Here is a 19,351-nt window from a genome sequence, read left to right on the forward strand (position 1 = left end):
CACACACACTCGTTTGTTTTTACATGTTTATTTACTATCACACTAAGTGCTCCCACTTCAAGATACATTGCCTTGCTCTTACACTGTAATGTCATTTGGAGTTAAAGTAAAAAGACAGACTTACAAGGTATGCACCAATGTTTTATTCACCCTCTCCCCCCCAGATGTGCAAGAGCTCCTCCAAATCCAGAGTGCTGAATGAGGTGGATGCAGGGGTGCCTCAAACTGGCAAGGACTTGTGATGTTTGTGAAATTTATCTCCAGTCAGGAGGGTCTGTCCTTGGGTGCTTTATAGTTTCAAATTTGGGGTCTCAGGTGGAATCAAGGGCAATGATATGGCCTTGGGGGGCAAAAAAGATATTCAACATGTATCACTATTTTAGGAACTTATTTAACTTAATCAGTTGCTGAACAAAAAAATGTAGGTCTAGGTTTACATGAGGTGCTGGAGGAGCAAACAGAAAAAGTGGGGGGGGCCCACATTAAAATATTCCTCCAGTGCTGAAGGCTGGTAGATTGGGAGGATGTTTTAGAGGGGCACTAGTTGGGCTATGGAGTATCAGGAGAACACTAATGCTTAAAATTATACTGAGTGACGACGTTCTGCTACTGAGAGACATCAGGAGTTCCAGTATACATGTTCCCTTTCTCCAATGACTGCTGTTCCAATGTTCCACCAGCCAAGAACTAACCGGATCCCTCACACACACACACATACACACAAGGGTATCCTTGAGTCAGCTTACTTGGGCTATGTACACTCAGGCACAGGTTTAAACAAACCATAGGCCTTTAAAAAAAAACAAAAAAAAAAACAAAAGATTGATCCAATAAAGCTCACCTAGATCACCCCACCCACCCCAATCCCCACCTCAGCTCCTCAGTTAGACCACCCTCCTGTGAGTGGGATGAGTGTGGAGCTCAGCGGATGGTGTATCTGACATAGGGCACTTCCACATCTTCATCTGACAAGTCGTTACAGCATAGTTCAAACACCAGGGCTTTCACATGCTTGCCCAGCTTCTTTTTGGACACCTTAGTCACAATCTCCGTCATCCTACAAGACACAGAAGCCTATGAGTAAACCAAACACTCAAAGTTTGTGTCTCAGGCAAATGGGTATGTGCATGTGAAGGATATACTCACGGCAGGTCCAGTCTCTCTTTGAGCTTGGCGGCAGACATGAAGAAGGAATAGAGCATGGACACTCCCTGAGAAAGCATGGTGATCTCCAACTTGTGCTCATTCTGACAATGAATGGGGTGGGGGTGTTAATTTTAAGATTATAAAATAGAATCCACATGATGGCAAACTAAAGAGATGGGTTAATCAGAACGTACTTTGAAGTAGTCCAAGAACTGTCGGAGTGTCATCTCCTCCCCACTGGGCTGCAGACCTGTGACCTCAAAGCGGTCCCACAACGTCCAGTCATTTTCATAGTACTGCAAAAATAATGGAGTGACAATGAGATGTTCATTTCAGTCATACAGAAAAATATCACATTTTCATCAGACACCACCAATGAATTATCATTCTGTTAATGAGCAGAACCAAGATACAAGTCACAAAAAAAAGGCACTTCTCTACCCAAGATTATTCTCCTCAGCACACACTGATCCCATCAGCATGAGAAGTTGAGTTGAACTCACACACACCCAGCCAGATGGCATGCATCTGTCTGATGCATCAGTATTAGCATGGCTGAATCATCATTGGAGCTCTCAACCTCTAACAAATATACACATGGCCTTCTGGGGAGAACACAACAGCAATGGGGGACGTAGTTCAACATCTAAACAGCTCAAAACAAGCAGGTGCCTACCTTGTGTTTGGGAGCAGCAATAGGCTCAGAGAAGGCAAAGAAAGGCAAGGCCAAGTTCATGAAGCCATTCTTGTATGACTCCAGTTTCTTGTGTCCTTGGACAATCTTGAAGAGCTCCAGGCACACCAAGCCCACAACTGCAGCTGTGGTAGTGGCGATGGCAGGAATGATCTTGCCAGCTATGAGTTTGCTCTGGATTGGATGGCCATGAAGATGAGAGTAATGGAGAAAGAAACAGGAACTTTATTAAAGGAGTTAAACTTGCAAAAGTACACAACATTAGTAAAAAACACTAAGTTTTAATGGTTTGAAACAGTTCTTGGTCTTTTAGTTTTGACAGCTTTTTCAGCAAATCTTTGAACCCCCAAGTCTAAATCATGATACCAAACATGCTTATCCCACCTTGTGTCTGTCTGCGGGGGGAATGTCATAGTTCTCTGCTCTAAGGTTGGATGCTGCCACAATGAAGTCCATGTGGAAGTTGGTGTCATCATCCTATTAACGGAGTTCACCACCATCAGTGTACATTGTATTCAGAAGAAACCAACAGCATGGACATTTAGAGAGAAATGTAGATACATGTATATTTACAGTAGGAAAAATGGTGTACCTTCTCAAAGTCAATGGGGCTGAGTTTGACCTGAGAAGTCTCAGGTGAAGGCAGCAGGGCCTTCAGCTCCACCAGTCTGGAGTCATCTATATACCAAGAAATCAATGGTTACATTTTTCTAATAGCATCTATAATAACCCCATACTATCACAAGCCAGAAGTTTAAAATGTAACATCTACAAAAACAGATTACATGACCTTGACTGCTTTATTGTACATGCACATAGATTTGTGTCTTACCAAAAGAAGAATTGCTATTCTGCAGCTCCTGATCAGATACGTGGATTTTAACCCCTGAGCGAGGGGTAAAGGGTGGCACCTCGACCTCCTGCAAAATCTTAACCAGACCTACACGATCACTGCTCCCTTGCAAGCCATATGTCTGAGCAAACAGGTTGGCTCCTGCCATTACATAGTCCATATGCAGCTCCTACAAAAGGAAGCAGTTCAGTCATTACCTCAACTGGCTAGAGCAGTTAGGAGCAAGTAGCTGCACTTAGCACATAATGAATGCATACTCACATTGGCAGTGCTGAATTCTAGGGGGTGAGGACACCTCTTTGGGCCAGACCAGAAGGGGGCACCAGAGCTGGTGAGCTGGGACAGAATGAAAATCAACATTTTACAACATCCTTTAGTCTAGAATTCTATATAGTGATATGTAGCAGGCCAGGATGTTCTAACAGGGTGTGATTAATGCAGTACTAAGTTCAACTCAGTACTTTTGAGGAATGAGTGCAATTTTGTTGATGCTGAATCAAAGAGCAGCAGACATAAATCCAAACTTCTCTGTCCAGCATCTACTTATATACTGAACAGTGCTTTGGCTTTGCTTACTACACCTCAGTCACTCCCACACAGTGGGGTGGAAACAGACTGAACACTTAGCAAGAAGTAATGTGCAAATAAAATTTTGATGAATTATAATTGAAAACACTATAAAAACAAAAAGGAGAACCACGTTTAGATTCTATACAAATAATGAGGGAACCAGACCAGACAGCAAACAGTGCAAGATGTCTGATTTTTTTTTTATGCAGTGAGCTCAGTGTGTGTACCTGATCCGGGGGGAAGTTGTGCAGTAGCTGGCGGATGTTGTTATTGTACTGGCACTGCCAGTGGTTGCGTGCCCAGGCTACACAGTCGACCCAGCTGTGGGGGCAATCTGTTACCAGACTCTTGTAAACAGCCTCCAGCACCTCGACTGGTTGAGCTCCAGGGAGTTTGAGAGTACGCTCCATGAACTTTGGATCTCTGCAAGAACAAACAAAAACCTCAAGCTGGTGACAAAGATTTGCTGTTCATCCACTACAGTCAGTTTAAGAGTTGCACAAGCTCAGCAGTTTCAAAGATTCAGTCTTATCAGCTCTGACTGTGAATGTCAAAACAGGTTTATCACACTGGCCGTAGTAATGCAATCAAAAGTAAATTTGCCAATTTTAACACATCTCATGATGATGAAAACACATACACATAGGAAACCACAGTGATGCTATATGGTCACGTTCAACTGACAAGGAAGGCAACTCACGTGAGGTACTGCATGGCGTTCTCTGGTGGCTGTTTGAATAGTCCTTCAAACTCATCACGGGCCCACTGAACACAGAAAACATTGACAGATCAATAATTAGAGTGGAGTAGAGGAATTTGCTGGGGCTGATTACATAAAAAATAAACATTGATTACAAAAAAAAAAAAAAATAAGCCACAGCTCCCAGAAGTGAAGCCACCATGATTTGATGCAGTCTGCCCCCTTGTGGCCAACTGCAGTATAGGTCAAATTCTGTCATCCTCCATGTTAGCAGATGAAATGAGACAAAATAAAAACCCAAAGTACTTATTAAATTTTACACCAAAGGTGATTTGTGATTTCTGATCAATCGCTGTCACACTGGTCTGTGTACAAGTGGTCATTCTCCTGGTAAGTTTGCTTTTAATAAGTTGTTTGATATTACAAGGGGTGTATTTGACAGCTTTGATTGGTGGCCTGATAAATCACTCAGCTACTCAGTCACTACTGTGCAGAATATGGTTGCAAAATGCCAAGTACACGTCTGCCATATTCACAATATCTTGGCTGCAATTTTGCACAGTGGAAGGAAGTGGTGGCATATTAATTTACAGTCTATGTGTTACCCAACATGATTTTAACTTCATTATTACTTTAAATTTAATTTACTCAGCCCCTCTGTGTTTAGCTACTATGAGTGCATCTACTAACCTGCAGTGTGTGTTCAATGGCATTTGGGAAGTTCTTGAGGGTACAGATGGGGATGGACTTCTCAGGTGGATCTTGGCTAGAGCTGTATGACTCTGTGAGGAAGGGGATCACGACCTGGACATTGCCTTTGGTACCCAAAGTACCAGACTCCAGTAAAGGTTTACAATAATACACACACCTCCGATCCATATACATACCTGCACAATGGACAAAAACACAAGACACAGGGCATGGGTTCAAAGGGAGAAGAGAGAGAGAGAAAAAAATAGCATAGTTTTAAAAACATCAAGAGCCCAAATCTCAATGCTCTGTTTGTAAGAAGATTTAAAAGCATTGAAATTTCAGTGCATCTTACGTGCGTCAACATTGTCCAGTGCATTGGCCACTCCATCAAGGCTTTCAAAGAAGTCGTCGTCATAGATCCTCTCTGTGTCAGGACCCACTCTATTTTGGTGACCTGTGATCCTGATGGAGGGATTCATCTGTTTCACTGCTGCTGCTGCTGTGTCACTCTTCATTTTCTGTTGTCACATAGAACAAACACATGTAACTAGTCACATTTTCACTTTCTGATCAAATACCAACACCAGCACTGCAACTGACCAAAGGAATACAAAAACGAGTCATGTAAATCAGTAAGGAGTGTATCATCTATATAAAACCAACTGTTGTCCATGTGTGGTTTTTTGTAATGAGCGACACTGAAAGACTTCAGAACTCCTGGTTTATAGCACGTCTTTCAGCTCTAAATTTCTTCAACCACAATTAGCACAATGCACTTCAGAACTCCTGGTTTATAGCACGTACCACAATTAGCACAATGTTACGACTGAATATACAAATAATGTCTCAGTAATACCATTTCAATACCAATCTGTACTTGGGATGGTCACTACATTTCATTTATAAACACATGAAGAACCAATACACTCAGAATGAACCGGTAAGACCTCAGGCATCCCATTATCCTCCATCTAATGATGTACCATTACATCATCCATCAGCAGCAGTTAGATTAAGTGCACTCTGGGGCAGTTAGTGAACAGGAAATCCATACGCAGTAGCTTGGAAAAATCTAATTCAGTCAATTAATGGCAAATGTGCATGAACTAGTTACTTCCCATTCATGAAGACAGATCTGAGCAAACATGGTGACACTAACCGTGACATCTGAGGGTCTGAAGAGGAACTGTCTGTTGAGGTTGGACTTCTCTATGGTGTCCATGTCTGTCACAATGACCTCACCCTTCCCAGCTGCCAGCCCAATCATGGCAAAGTTTTTCAATAGCTCGCAGCCAATGGCACCGGCTCCAACCTGGAGTGATTGAAGGTCTCTTGGTGAGTTAAGCCATAGATGATGTGTTCTTCCAGGTTAAGACACTATTAAACACCATCAATATACATTGCTCTGTAGATAAATCCAACTATGGACTTTGTCTTGACTATTACTTCGTTACAGAATAGACAAAATGGAGGCACAAGCTGAAAGAAACTGTAAAGAAATAGGGTCATAATATTTTATTATCCTTATTGTGAACAAATGACAAAGACCAAAAATCCTTGGTCTTTGAAAATGTGTTGGTCTTCCTAAACATTTGAGTCTCAGTTTCAGGTCAGCTGTCAATATTTTAAACAAATCTTTTTTAAAAGGTCATTTAAAAAAAAAATATATATTTTTCAACCATAGATAGCTACACACAAGCCCCCACACGCTGATACATCCACCAACTACAATATGTGTAGTTGGTGGATGTGCTGTATATTTCTTTTTTTAAGTAAACAAAGCAAGAGTAAATTGCGCATTTATTGGGGACAATTTTTATTCTGTGGATATGAAGCGTCAGTGTGTATTTGTAGGATGAATTCGGAATTAATGACAGCGCTCGTGAAGAAACGTCAGCCAACACGGTGGCTCAATGTCATTTCATTAGACAACAATGGATTTTTATGGGGCAGATAAACAAGTTACGAGTTCCAACAACACAGGCAATCCTTAGGTTTGAGGATCAAGATTGATCTTCACTTACAGTAAGAAAGATACAAAACATCACCAGCCTGATCTGTGAATCCCCCTTAGCAACAGGATGCCCGAGTAAAGTTTTCAATTGGCCAGCTCACCAGGAAGTAGCGCTGTTTCGCAAGAATATCCTGCAGCTTGGAGCCAAACACTGCAATCTGACCATCATATCGACAGTTCCTCTGGGAGAAAAACAGGTTTAATGTTATTGTTTGCCATCCTCAAGTGTATCTGTCTTCAGTATCAGTGTGTGGGCTTTCTTCTGAACACCTACAGGGGCACATTCTTCTTCTGTGAGCATGAACCCTTCCTCTTCAGACAAGCACTCCAGGGCATCAAAGTACAGCCACTGCATTATTGGCATAAATTTTCCTGTGCATGCCTAAGAAAAATAACAATAAAAATGTATTTGTGACAAATATTTCTGTTTTGGGGTTGGACAGGTTAGGGCAACACATGTTCAAACATGTCACAGAAAGAGTAAAACCACACAAAAACTGATAACCTATTTTTTTACCCAAAAGATGAGTGAAACATTGAAAATAAATCACTATAGCACACACACTGTAGGACTGCACTGTCAATTTCGATATGCACACAGCATGCCACCGACCTTCATCACTTCTTGTGCAGCCAGACCCCCAAAGAAGGCATTGAGAGGCGCCAGATCACCAGCAGCAACAAATGACATCTTTTTGATAAGCGCTTCATCCAACTGCTCCGCCCTGGCAGACCCCGTCTGGGCAGAGTTAATCTCCTTGGCCAATTCTAATAGCTCATCCCCATCAGCCTGGAATAAACACAGCTCAGCATGTTGAACAGTTTACAAAACATTACATGAAACACTACAACTTGTACTAATTGATAAATTCTGCTAGAATCATTCATAGAGATTCTACACTGGGTTTCGTTTCTGTATGTAATGACTCATTTCATTCAGAAGGACCACACTGAAACAGGTTTATTACTGACACCATGTAAGTTTAACAAAGTTAATTAAGACAAAAAGACATTGCCACAAAAAAAAAAAAAGAAGCAAGAGGTGGGCTTTATCGTTACCAATAAAAGTATACTGGCACCAAGATATTCCCATGCACTTCTATCATATTTAATACATACCTGATTCCAAGGTGCAGGGAGGTGGCTGTGTTTCTTCTGGAAGGCATGGATAGCCTGGAAGCCCACATGCAGCTGCACTGGACGCTCAAACTTAGCAAAGTCTGTCATCAAGAACTCTGGCTCAGCTATGGAGGAAGAGATGGATTTCTGCACAAGAAGGATGCAAGAAAGTGAAGAAAGAACCGGAGTCCACATGACATTTTCCACTGGTAACAGCAGATAATGAAGGGGCATCTGTATTGTGATGACATTGGATGTTTCGCTGATCAACAACAATGGGGAAAAACAAAAATAAACGGTCACCCTCCAAAAGTCTGTCACCATGACATTACTTGATGCAGAAACTGTCAGCCACTTACAAATTGGACCTTTTTGGGCATCTTGACCTGGGAGACAATTCCTCCTCTTACATAATCTGTAAATCCAGTTGTGTCACAGATGCTGAAGGTGTAGGGACCTGGACAGTGAGAGCACACTGTGTAAATTTCTAATAGTCAGAACCAGACTAGCCAAAACATGTCCTTTTTTTTTTTAAATGAAAAAGGATCTTACCTAGAACTTTGATTTCCACTGGATGGCAGCCATTGAGCTCTGTCATACCCTGAACCTCTGTGAAGGTGACATAATCTCCACTCTCAAAACCATGACGAGCCTCATCCAGGCATGTCACAACCCCTGGGTTGTCCTGGAGAAACAAAGAATGAGCAACATTTATTACAATGTATGTCAAATTTTTGCCTTAATCTACAAAACAGCAATTGCTTTGAAAAACATTTTGGGCCACACATAAGGACTAACCTTGGTGATCATGGAAATCATGGCACTCAGTGGCTGCTCTCCATTGGTGTCGAACACTATCATCTCTTCACCAAAGTCACAGAAAAGCTGGCTGAGAAAGGAGAACACAAAACACATAAATACTGGACACTGACAGACAAGTGGATAAGACCAACAAGACTCGACGCCTTACCCAAACAGACCACGTGTGTCGGCAATGATCAGCTTGATTCCTTTGCTGTGGCAGAAATCCCCCACACGCTGCTGCTCGTCCAGAGCAGAGTTTGTCAGTACTACCACCTAGGTTGCAAAGTGAGACAGATAAGACAATAAGTTTTCTTTCCTTTCTCAAAGCTGAAATAACTAAAGAGGTAGCTTTTATTTAAGTTGTACCTGGAACTGGGTCAAGTAGTCTTCACTAAGAGTGCCGGTGTAGGCAGTCACTGGAACATAGTTGTTGAGCTCAGCCAAACGGGGCTGGCTTACCTCTGCCCTGTTCTTCCCCAGGTCCTCCTCCCGCAGGTAAAACTGACCACACAAAAATATATATTTGATAAACTGATGAACTTATACCAAGTTAGTGAAGCAATAACTGCCAAATGAGTACCACATATGGCAATAGAGGAGAAGAGACATCACAATGCTCATAGAAGGGCAAAAATCTGCAAATGATGTGTACAAGTGAAAGACTTCTATCAACTAAAAATCTGTTAGCAACTACCTGTACTGACATTCAAAGTGAGCACTTAATGCTGAAGGTGGCAGTTGACTTCGTCACAGTTTTGATGCAGTACACATAATGTCTATGCAAAATTATGCAACAGTTTAGGACAACGGACAGACACTATGAAGTTCATGCAGCTTGAAAATGTTTCACCAAAAAAACATTCAGAATGAGGACAAATTAAATGGTTGATTAAAAAAAGTAAGAGGGATATAAAGGATGGATTTAATTTTAAAATGATTTTAAAAAATTCACTCTACAATCAATAGGCCAACATTGACAGTGAAAACTTTTTAAAACTTTAGGCTGGGCTACTCAAGCCTCAGTCAGAAGGCTCGTTTTGAATCCACTCCACAGTCACCTCAATCTCATGCACTGTGATGAACATTTTCTTCTTGTCCTCTCTGTATTTGGCTGCTTTCATTCTTCCCTCACTTCTGACCAGACTCCTTGTCCCTACTACTGAGAAGCACCCCCATAGCATGATGCTACCACCACCACACTTCAGAGGGTTGTACTAGTCAGGCGATGAGCAATGCTTGGCGTTCAGTGTTTAGAGTTCTGCCCAGTTACTGTAGCTTGGCTGGATGACCAGCTCTAGAAGAAACCTGATGGTTTCACACTTCTTCCATTTCACAATTATTGAGGCCAGTCTGCGATGTTGTATAGCCTTGCCCTGGTCTATGCTGAATAACTTTTTGTCCTGACATACAGTGTGAAATATGGGACCTTATACACATGTGCTTTTCTAAACTGCGTCCAATCAATTCAATATGATACAGGTGGACTCCAGTCTAGTTCTAGACACAACAACAAAGATAATAAAAGCAAACAGGATGATACTGAGGCAAATGCCAGTGGCTGAAACAGAAGTGAAATTCAGGCTGGATGGTCAGTTACAGCTTAGATGTATAATCTGAGAGAGAAATAGAGGAAAAAGACTATTTACACATTAATCTACTGGACCTGAAACAGACACTAAAGATTATTCAAGGTCTGAGGCTGACAAACCAAAACAATCTCATCACTACAGAAATGTCCTGAGACAAGCTTTAGCTCTACTATGACTATAACCTAGGGAGTGGCCACACACTGATTAATCTGGGTCACCTGGTGGTTAACAAGGGTGGGGTTGACCACAGTACTCTTTCTAGATTGCAACCATACAATACAGCAAGAGACTCACACCCAAGCCCAATTGGAAACTGCGCCCACAGAATTCCGATGACACCACCGCAGATTTTGAACAGAAAGCGGAAACTCAGATTGTAAGCATGTTTGCATGTGCAGTTATGTGATGTTGTGAATGCAAGTCATTTTCCAAGCCAAGGATCTGACATTCAAATCTACTTCACACCTTGACTGACTAGTTGCACATCTGTCTAGTGCTTCTTTTTCATTCCTTACACATTCTCATGCCAACCCAGGTTAATGTATGTTTACAAAGATAGGTTTCCTAATGAGAATGTCTGAAAATGTGCAGTGTTCTCCCAACTCCCCTCACCCCCTCCTTTTTTATGCGGTGATTGGTCAGTTGCCTGCATCTAAAGCAACTGAACTTTATACTGCAGTGGTCATGTATCCTTAAATTTATGCTGATGGAATTTCCAACAAATATTCACACTTTTGAGTGTCTTGAAATTGCAACGAAATAAAATATTCTCAAATTTAAAATTTCAGAGATATTTCACCTTGCTCAAGATGTTAGTTGCTTTTAATGTATTTTCTGCTTAATTTTGCTTCAAAAATGTTTTTACATTACAAGCAAAAGATAAATAAACCAATCACTCATTCTGCAATACTCTGCAGATTTCCATCCTGAATAACTGCCGATAAACAGACAAACAAACAAAAAAAAACTTGTTTGGGCCTGCTCATAACACATGATGCCATACCACACGTAAGAATCAGGCTCAAAGACAGATGAACCACAAATAAAGTACACTGACTGAGTGAACTGATGTGTGTATGACTGAATATGAAAAAAAGAAAAAAAAATCACTTCACTAATGTAAAATGTGAATATCTGTACATCCTTCCACACACCTGAGAGGAGAGGTCTCTCCATTCTGCAACTCCATGGTCATGTACAGTGACACTTCTAACTCCTCCCAGGATGACGTTCTTGGCAATCTCTACTCCAAGACCTCTCATACCAGAGATGAGGACATTGGAGTTCTGCATGCGCTTCATAGCATCATGGCCCAAAACATAACTACAGAAGGAATCAAAGTACCATCAGCACCGGTGCAATAAACATGCAAAATCTGCCAGTTTTCCTTGAGGAGGACAAAAATTCTTCAAAGACAACTTACAGTTGTCTGGAGTACAGGCCTTCATCAATCTCTGCATCACTGCCATTCTTTGCCATGCCCTTGGGACAGACAACAGGAGGTGCATTCAGTTTATGTTACAGCTTACACTCAAATAATTTGTGTGTTTACACTTACGTTGGCAGGTGTGTGGGACAGATCAGTTCTGACAGAGTTAGAGGAGGAGCAGTGGGATCCTGTCTTCGTCTCTGTTCCTGACAAGCGACGCTTCTTGGACAGCGGCGAGCTGGACATCTGTGCATCAACCAACACCATTAACAACACCCACAGTCCATTTGAGGTACAACAACAAGCTGACCTATACTGTCACTACATGTCTCCATTACTAATTTAATACAAGATCATTAACAATTGATAATTGGTAAAATTTAAACTTGATGGCTTCAACACTCAAGTAGTCAAAGGTAGTCTAATGTCCCCATAAATGTATTTAATAGTGTTTTTAAAAAAATGCAATAATAAAATTCAGATAGTTAAATGATAAATACACAATTCATTGCTATGGTTGTATTAGGATGCTACCTGCTACCCAATCCCCTTCACATTAAAGAGAGGATTTCTAGTCAAGGCAGCAGCTGGGCTGGCTGTAGGCCAAACACATTTCTGCTCGAAAACGAACTGAGCCCGGAAGAGAAATGAATAGCAGCATTATCAGTGCTTTTCATGCTCAGAAACAGTGCTGGCTTGTTTATGAACCTCTATTGTGTATTATACCGGTATTTAAGGACAGCCAACATTGTTTCAACAAAAGAGCTGAATCATTAAAACTTCACTGCGGTAAAGTGAGCAACACCTCACACTGTCTCACAGGTGTGGGCACTCTGCTGACGACCTACGCTCGCAGTTTAGATAGTTAAAATACTCGTTTAGTGGTGATAATATAATTGTAGAAATAACAACAGCATCGAAGTACATTGTGAATTATCTGGACAAAGTGGTCACTTCGGGAAGTGAAACAGGCCGCAGTATCTCGAACACATTCCCACCATACGGCAAACACACGGCCATAATTTCCGCATCCAATGCAGCTAACTTACGTGCCTTCCTCGAGTCAAACTTAACCGTTTAGAAACCTTTCAGCGACTTCATATGATAAAGACTTGAGCCGAACAAACAAATGCCGCTAAACCAGCAAGAATAACATTAACAATTTAATGTTACTGTCAAGTGAGCAGTCTCTGTTCGCTAAAAATGAAAATGAAGGTATCCGGCATGATATAGCAAAGCTACCTCCCTTTTCCTTAGCACTGTTATTGCTAGTTCCTACTCAACCTAATACATAGCTGATGATAAATCATTTTTATCACCGCTGACGACTTAAGATGATGCCTCAAATGGCAAGTCATTTTAACACCACCAAGGGTTAAGCAGGTTGCGTGCCACTAATCAGTGATTAGTGTTTTCAGTGATTTGGCAAGTAGACAGCACATTAATAACTTAAAGAGGCTAGAAAATACCAGTCTGCCAGCCTATCCATTAGCAGCTTGGCCTAGGCCTACATTACCCCCAGTGCGGAACACAACTTTACAAGCTAGCAGCAGCTCAAAATATAGCGAAGCGGTTTGACAGCTAGTTACCAGTTTCTTTGTTGATACTGTTTAATGTTTCAGCGCCTAACAAAAAAACACCACCCAACTTTGCCGTCCTATATAACCATGTTTACGAATGAAAGACTAGCCATCACACTCGTGCTCCATTGATTTCGCTTTTCTTACCAATAAACCTTCTCGGTCCCTTCCCAGTGCGAACCCGCTCCTCTCCCGCAATGTCTAGATGCCAATAATAACGACGACTGTAAATGCGACTGGTTGTACAAAGGACAAAAAGCGGTAAACGGGTTTAGGCTGGTCTGCACTATATTGTCGAGTCACTATGTCGTTGTGCTGAGAGTCTCTCCTATGTAATTGCGTTGCTGGCTTTGCGACTGCAGACGGGAACAAAACCAAAATGGCAGATGGGGAGAAAGGGGTGGATGCGCCGTGACGCACGGGCTGAAATATTCAACAGGAAAGGATGGCCGTGAGCACGCTACCTGGTCAGGCGCTCAGCTCATTGGCTAAGACGCCGAAGCTAACACACACTCATCCCGCCCCTGCTAGCAGAAGATGCATACCATGTATATTGTTGTACTATAACTGCAGAACTTCTAACAGTCCATGTCAGTAACACCTTGCAATACTTTTACATACGCACACAGAGCATGTCTGACACAAGTGCACCAAAGCAAAGTTAAGAAGACTGACTCTTCTGCCATCTATTCAAAGTCAAAGAACCGTCTACCGGTGCTGGATGAAATCAATCAATAACAGCGTCTTTATTTCGTTGACAGGTTAGCGAGAACTCTCACTCGCAGACTGCATATACAAAGCTTTTACACCACATGTGCTAAAATGCAATATCAAAGAAAATAACACATTTTCGGGTGTAACGTTAACTACATAAGTTATAGTCTCACTGTAGCGCCAAATGAGGTATTGTGGCTTGAAGACACTGTCTTTTTCTTGAGAAAAGTAAAACAGCACCACTCAAGTCTGATGGTGCTGCAGTGACAACCGAGACAGGCCGAGAAGATTGAGTAACGTTACGCTACTGCTAGCTGCTGTGATGCTGAGCGTCTGAGGCCCTAGACACATTGAGGTTAGGGGTGAGCATTCCTTGCAGAGGAGGAGTAACGTTATTGGTCTCGGGTACACATGTCGAGGGGGTCCCCATTCTCATCTTTGTATTGCCAAAGGATTAAAACACCAATTTCCATTATTTTATCGGAGCTGTAACATATAAATATCACTGATGCCAGGTTAAAAGGACAACGAATTAGACAACAACCAATGACATTACAGTGGTAAACACCGACTGACATGCTATTCTGACGTTAATCTAACAAAATGGATCTATCGAGATGAAATAATGCCAACAGTTACTGGGCTGGGGGTGCAAGTTAGCCAGTGTCCATCTCATGTTTGTAGCGAACTAGCCTTTCAGCTACCGTTAACGTTTACCACAGAACATTAACACAGCACTATCGTGCATACAGAATGTGCAAATGCTAATTTAACATTAACAGTTACGTGACTGTGGATCGTTAGGTACCGGTAGCCGCGCCGCAGAGGTGAAACGGTTCAGATAAGATACGGCGACTAACGTTATCGACTACCAACGACTGCGTAGTTGTTAGCCTGTGTTCAGCTAGCTTTCAAGCTATCTAGCCACCCAGCGATTTGTTCCTTCTGGCGCCGCTAACTAGCTAATGTTAGCCAACTAGCTCAGGCTAACATTACCAAGGCGAGAGCTTACACAAGTGTGTAGAACTTACCACATCCGATATTACTCGGCCTTATCTGTAGTATTAAAATCGGCTTGTATTTAAGCAAGAAACCCAATAAACAACGTGACAAGTCAACTGTGCCGTTGACTGCAAACATAAAAATGTGTCAGGGGTGGCGGGCTCTGTGTGAGTTTTTCCACTTGACGGCTGCTCCCGAACCGTTTCCCCTCACTCTATTTCAGTTGAAAGAAAAGCAAAGCAGCAACATGTGCACGTTACAGACACAACCATCGATCCGGTACAGAGGGTTCACGGAAAATGTAATCGGATTGATTTATCTGAAGTGGATTCTTTTATTCACCTTTAGTGCCCAAACACATCATTTACATTCCAAAACACGTGGAAATGAACGCCACTGTGTGGTTTCATCGTATGATAACAGTCTACAACCATGATGATTTTTTTTCACCCCCGTGCCTTCCCAAATATAGACTAATCCGAAGTTCACGCAAGGCCAGATGGACCTTGTAGGCATGGCGTGAAAATGCCTCCACGGGAAATTGCTGGATAACGGTTCTTTCCGTGTTAGCACTAAAAAGCATAGCTAATTCCAAGAGGAAACAGTTTTTAAAGTGCTATCATCTCAGGTTTAAAAACTTTCAACCAATGAAACAACTCAATATCTATTTTATTTTATTTATTTAAGACTTGCCAACAATGCACAGAGTAACCTACATAGAGAAGTGGATGTCAAGGCTTGTCGGGAGAAAAAAAAGCACAGAACCTGGTACTACATACTGTAGAAAAGCAGAATGAAATTCAGAAAGATCATTTTTTGGGGGGGTATGATAAATATGAGCAAATATAAACAACACTGTCCAGCTAACATTACTAAATGAATGTGCTTCAACAAAACTAAAGAAAAAGGAATACAAACCTTCTGGGCAAGATTTTTGGAGAATAAGAGGAAATGTGTGAGTATGTGTGTGCTTGTTTTCTTGTTTTTATGTATCTGTAGGGCCCAAAATCCAGGAGTTACTATGTTCATGGGGATCAACAATCTACTTGCAGGGCCCAGAGGCTGGGCCACACAGATAGTTAATCGAATGTTACAAAAATTATGGGGTCAGAGCAAGTGTCAGCTTTGGTTAAGATTAATGTTGATGTTAATGTTAGACAAGTAGTGGTTCTGGTTAAGGTTAAGGTAAGGCCCCTGGAAAGGAATGTACGTCTATGTACGGACCCTGTAAGTGATGACCACAAGTCTGTGTGTGTGTGTGTGTGTGTGTGTAATGTGTGTGTGATCGCAAAGCCTTTATACAATATTGTGCATCTAAAGATTACCGAGCTCTAGGTGCGGAGCAATTTCCAATACTTTGGGTGACAGCTAAAGTTTAAACACAATGTATAATAAAACAAATCAAAATCTCCAGCATCCAGTAGAAAGGCTTTATCAGTTCACTTTCACATACCTCTGTACAACTGTGTGACTGCAAGCTGCAGCCTTACAGCTACATAAATAAATAAGGAACAAAAATAATGAAATGGGAGGAACTGATCTGAAATAAGTAAATCACCGGTTTGGATGTGCGGAAGTTCACAACATGGGATTAGAGCAATATAGTAAACCTGTTTTTCTTTTTTTTCCATGTGTATTTACAGTATGTGCAGTTTACAAACTGTACAGTTTGTTTTTACTTGTATAGATTCATAATTTGTAAACTGCTGAGTGCTTGGATTCCAGTATTAGGTGTTTGTGTGCTGAGTATTCATATACACAATTTGGATTTCAGATGCAAAAAATCTTGATCTTTGCAAGCTGTCGGGCTACACTGGGATGCAGTACTCTACTCCTCCTAGACCCCAGTCATGAGTGTATTTGAATGCCAATTATCTCAGTATGAATACACTGCCAAACCAAACAACACTGTATGTTTACTTTTCTGCTAGGGAGAAAATGGATGATACTTGTGGGAGAGAAGACAGAGTTATTAAACTCTCAGGTTTAAACTTCAGGTGTTGGTTTAGGCATTACATCTGCTTCATAGCCCCGTGCCCATCCCAGCTCTGGGCGACTGGCTAGAATGAGCAGCACCCCTCTGTCCATCCCTGTCTTCTTGCTTCCCCACAGACTTCAGTGAGGCTTGTGTGGGTGGGGAGGGTGGAGGATAGGAGGGAGGAGGGATAGTGAGGCGAGGGAGTGAGGGCAGTGCAGGCCTGGGAGAGGTGGGAAGAGGTGGAGGAGTGACTGATGTTACAGTTGAGGAGTGTTGTGAAGAGCGTGCACGGGAGGTGGCAGGTGAGACGTGTGTGCTCCGGGCACGTGGTGATTCAACAGGGCAGTCACTGATTTGCTCTAGCAGTGAGGGCATGTCTCCTTCAATCTTCTCCAGCACGGCAGCCATTTGCTTTTCTATTTGTTCTATCACACTGTCCATTTGCCAGTCGCTTGTAGCGCTACTCCCACTTACACCAAGCTGTAGCCCAGTCCCATACATCCCTACCTCTCCTCCACTCATATACAGGGAGCTGTATGAACTCCCATAGCTCCCCGCCATCCCCATCGCTCCAGTCTCAACTTCTGGGTTGTATGATGTAGCATGACGCCCCAAACTAGCAGAGCTGCCTACTGTATAACAACCCTGTCCTGCTGCAGGACCTGCCGTGGCTAAGCTAAGCTCAGCACTATATCTGTCTGTTCTCCTGGTATCACTGCCCCTTCTACCCACAGGGGTAGCATTACCCCTTAATCTGACTCCTGCTCCTACATCCACTCCAGCTCCAGACCCTATAGCTGGAGTGACTACTACTCCCACTGACCTCTCAGCCATTCCCTCAGGTACTTGTGTCTGACACCAGCTTGCATCAGTCTCATCCTTCTGCTCCTTCTGTGTGGCTGGTCTCTTCTCTGGTGAGACTGTTGTAGCAGCAGAGGCTGTAGCTGGAGGGCCATGGAGCGTTGCAGCCATCTTGCGTTTGGTGCTGGGATCAGGGGAGGTGGATGTGTGTTTTTTGTCAAGATTAGTGCCTGAAGAACCATCTGACAACTTGAAGGGGGCAGGTGTCACCACAGGGTATGTTTTGGATTCTGGATCAACTTTATCTTGACCCAAACTGCCAGCCATTTTTCTGGTTCCATCACTTGTTGCTTTCTTTGTACCAACCTTATTGGGTTCCTCCTGTGCAAGTTTGGGGGCTGCAATTGATTGGCTGAGAGGCTCCAGAATATCTGATGGGGAAGTTCCTACAGATGGGCTTATGCTGATCTTCACCTCATCATGCTTTTCTCCCACCATACTCCTTTCATCATTGTAGTCCATACCTGATGGTGCATTTTCAACATTAACCTCTAAAAACATGCTACTTGATGTCACCCCTCCATCTTTGTTAACCTCATGATTTGTCCCCTGAGGCACATTCACTTCACCATCTCCTGCCTTTTCACCACCCTGAACTTCAGCTGTACTGTCAGTCAGTGCTTCTGAATTCTTTAGTCGTTGCATGAAAGTGGTGACACGGATCGCTTTCTGCAAAACAAAAACAGGCAAAGAAAAAGGAGAGAAGGATAGCAGAGGTAAAGAGAATTAGATTTACCTAATGTTCATTTATTCATAAACACCCATTTCTAGACTTGTTTCACCTAATAAAAAATACAAAACAAAACAAAAAACTCAATAGACTGTAGTTGGTTATGAGAAAGCATAAAAAGCATGAAAATAAGATAAGCATTTGACAAAACACCTGTCAAGGCACTATGATTTTGCACCATAAGCACTGAGATGTGATTTGTGTGAAGTGAACAGTGTGGTAAGATTAATGCCATTTGTTTACTTCCAGGAGCCTATGACATATTGTACCCTGGTTTAAATCACTCTCAAAACTCACTTTTCCCTAGCAACTCCTTGACTGCTAATTGACCAAAAAAAGCAAATGAACAGGTAAGCGTGAAACTTCTCTACTCATCTGACTCCTTTTGGTCCACACTAAAGAAGTTAGGGAAAATGTGAGAACATAGAAGTTGTTTCTAAACCAGGAAATTGATTCTCTGGAAGTGACAAGCCATTTGAACACAGAAATGTAACTGAACAGAGTATGATTTGACTGAGCAGGTTGTGTATGACTCAAATCTACCACTGAAGTACAATATGGGACAGTATGCCAGGATTCATTTAAGAGGAATGACACAGTACCCTATAGTTCAAATAACTGCTCTTCAACAGTCCACAGTGGCCTATACCCCCTATATCCTTTCCATTTCTCTCTCTCCTTATCTACACTAATATAAAAACTACAATGAGTGTACAAGCAATGAGAAAACCTTCTTGGTTGCTGATCATTGTCTTATTTGTACCAATCTGATTTTATAGACTAGTGCAGATGAGGAGTAAGAAAGGAGTAGAGTGAGCCACTTTGAACATCTGAGTCTAATCCAATGAAGAAAAGTGAGGCAGAGTGGATGGATC

General features: G+C 42.1%; 2 protein-coding genes across 10 annotated transcripts in view; both read right to left on the reverse strand.

The window, feature by feature from the left end:
- Positions 1-12: 12 nt before the first annotated feature.
- Positions 13-15,112, reverse strand: uba1 (ubiquitin-like modifier activating enzyme 1). 3 transcript variants are annotated; one of them, XM_020616218.1, is made up of 26 exons: positions 14,937-15,112; positions 11,741-11,857; positions 11,606-11,664; positions 11,337-11,505; positions 8,960-9,094; positions 8,760-8,866; positions 8,588-8,678; positions 8,342-8,474; positions 8,149-8,246; positions 7,790-7,936; positions 7,284-7,460; positions 6,945-7,052; positions 6,772-6,852; positions 5,816-5,968; positions 5,009-5,174; positions 4,654-4,850; positions 3,964-4,028; positions 3,491-3,686; positions 2,955-3,029; positions 2,673-2,862; positions 2,433-2,518; positions 2,225-2,317; positions 1,823-2,014; positions 1,341-1,442; positions 1,147-1,247; positions 13-1,057 (listed from the first exon to the last, which is right to left on the reverse strand). In XM_020616218.1, exons 2-26 carry the CDS (start codon positions 11,855-11,857, stop codon positions 922-924), a joined length of 3,174 nt encoding a protein of 1,057 aa, XP_020471874.1. In that variant the 5' UTR covers positions 14,937-15,112; the 3' UTR covers positions 13-921. The 3 variants fall into 3 exon arrangements, with proteins under 3 accessions (XP_020471874.1, XP_020471882.1, XP_020471892.1); XM_020616226.1 differs by lacking the exon at positions 14,937-15,112 and adding an exon at positions 13,339-13,590; XM_020616236.1 differs by lacking the exon at positions 14,937-15,112 and adding an exon at positions 13,201-13,223.
- Positions 15,113-15,194: 82 nt separating this feature from the next.
- Positions 15,195-19,351, reverse strand: part of camkvl (CaM kinase-like vesicle-associated, like) — a 39,009-nt gene continuing 34,852 nt past the window's right edge. For all 7 annotated transcript variants that reach the window (XM_020616320.1, XM_020616328.1, XM_020616302.1 and 4 more), the window contains one exon: positions 15,195-18,415. In XM_020616320.1, the coding sequence (XP_020471976.1) occupies positions 16,931-18,415 (1,485 nt within the window). In that variant the 3' untranslated portion in view covers positions 15,195-16,930. The remainder of the gene's footprint in view (positions 18,416-19,351) is intronic.

This window comes from Monopterus albus, unplaced genomic scaffold (assembly GCF_001952655.1).
Source record: "Monopterus albus unplaced genomic scaffold, M_albus_1.0 scaffold6.1, whole genome shotgun sequence".
Lineage (NCBI taxonomy): Eukaryota > Metazoa > Chordata > Actinopteri > Synbranchiformes > Synbranchidae > Monopterus > Monopterus albus.

Bases quoted from the DNA above. Each gene is read 5' to 3' on its own strand.
- uba1 (XM_020616218.1), bottom strand. From the start codon at position 11,857: ATGTCCAGCTCGCCGCTGTCCAAGAAGCGTCGCTTGTCAGGAACAGAG. The intron at 3,687-3,963 runs GTGAGTTGCCTT...TTGTTCTTGCAG, and splicing joins AACGCCATGCAGTACCTCAC to AGATCCAAAGTTCATGGAGC. The intron at 2,863-2,954 runs GTGAGTATGCAT...TTCCTTTTGTAG, and splicing joins TAGAATTCAGCACTGCCAAT to GAGCTGCATATGGACTATGT.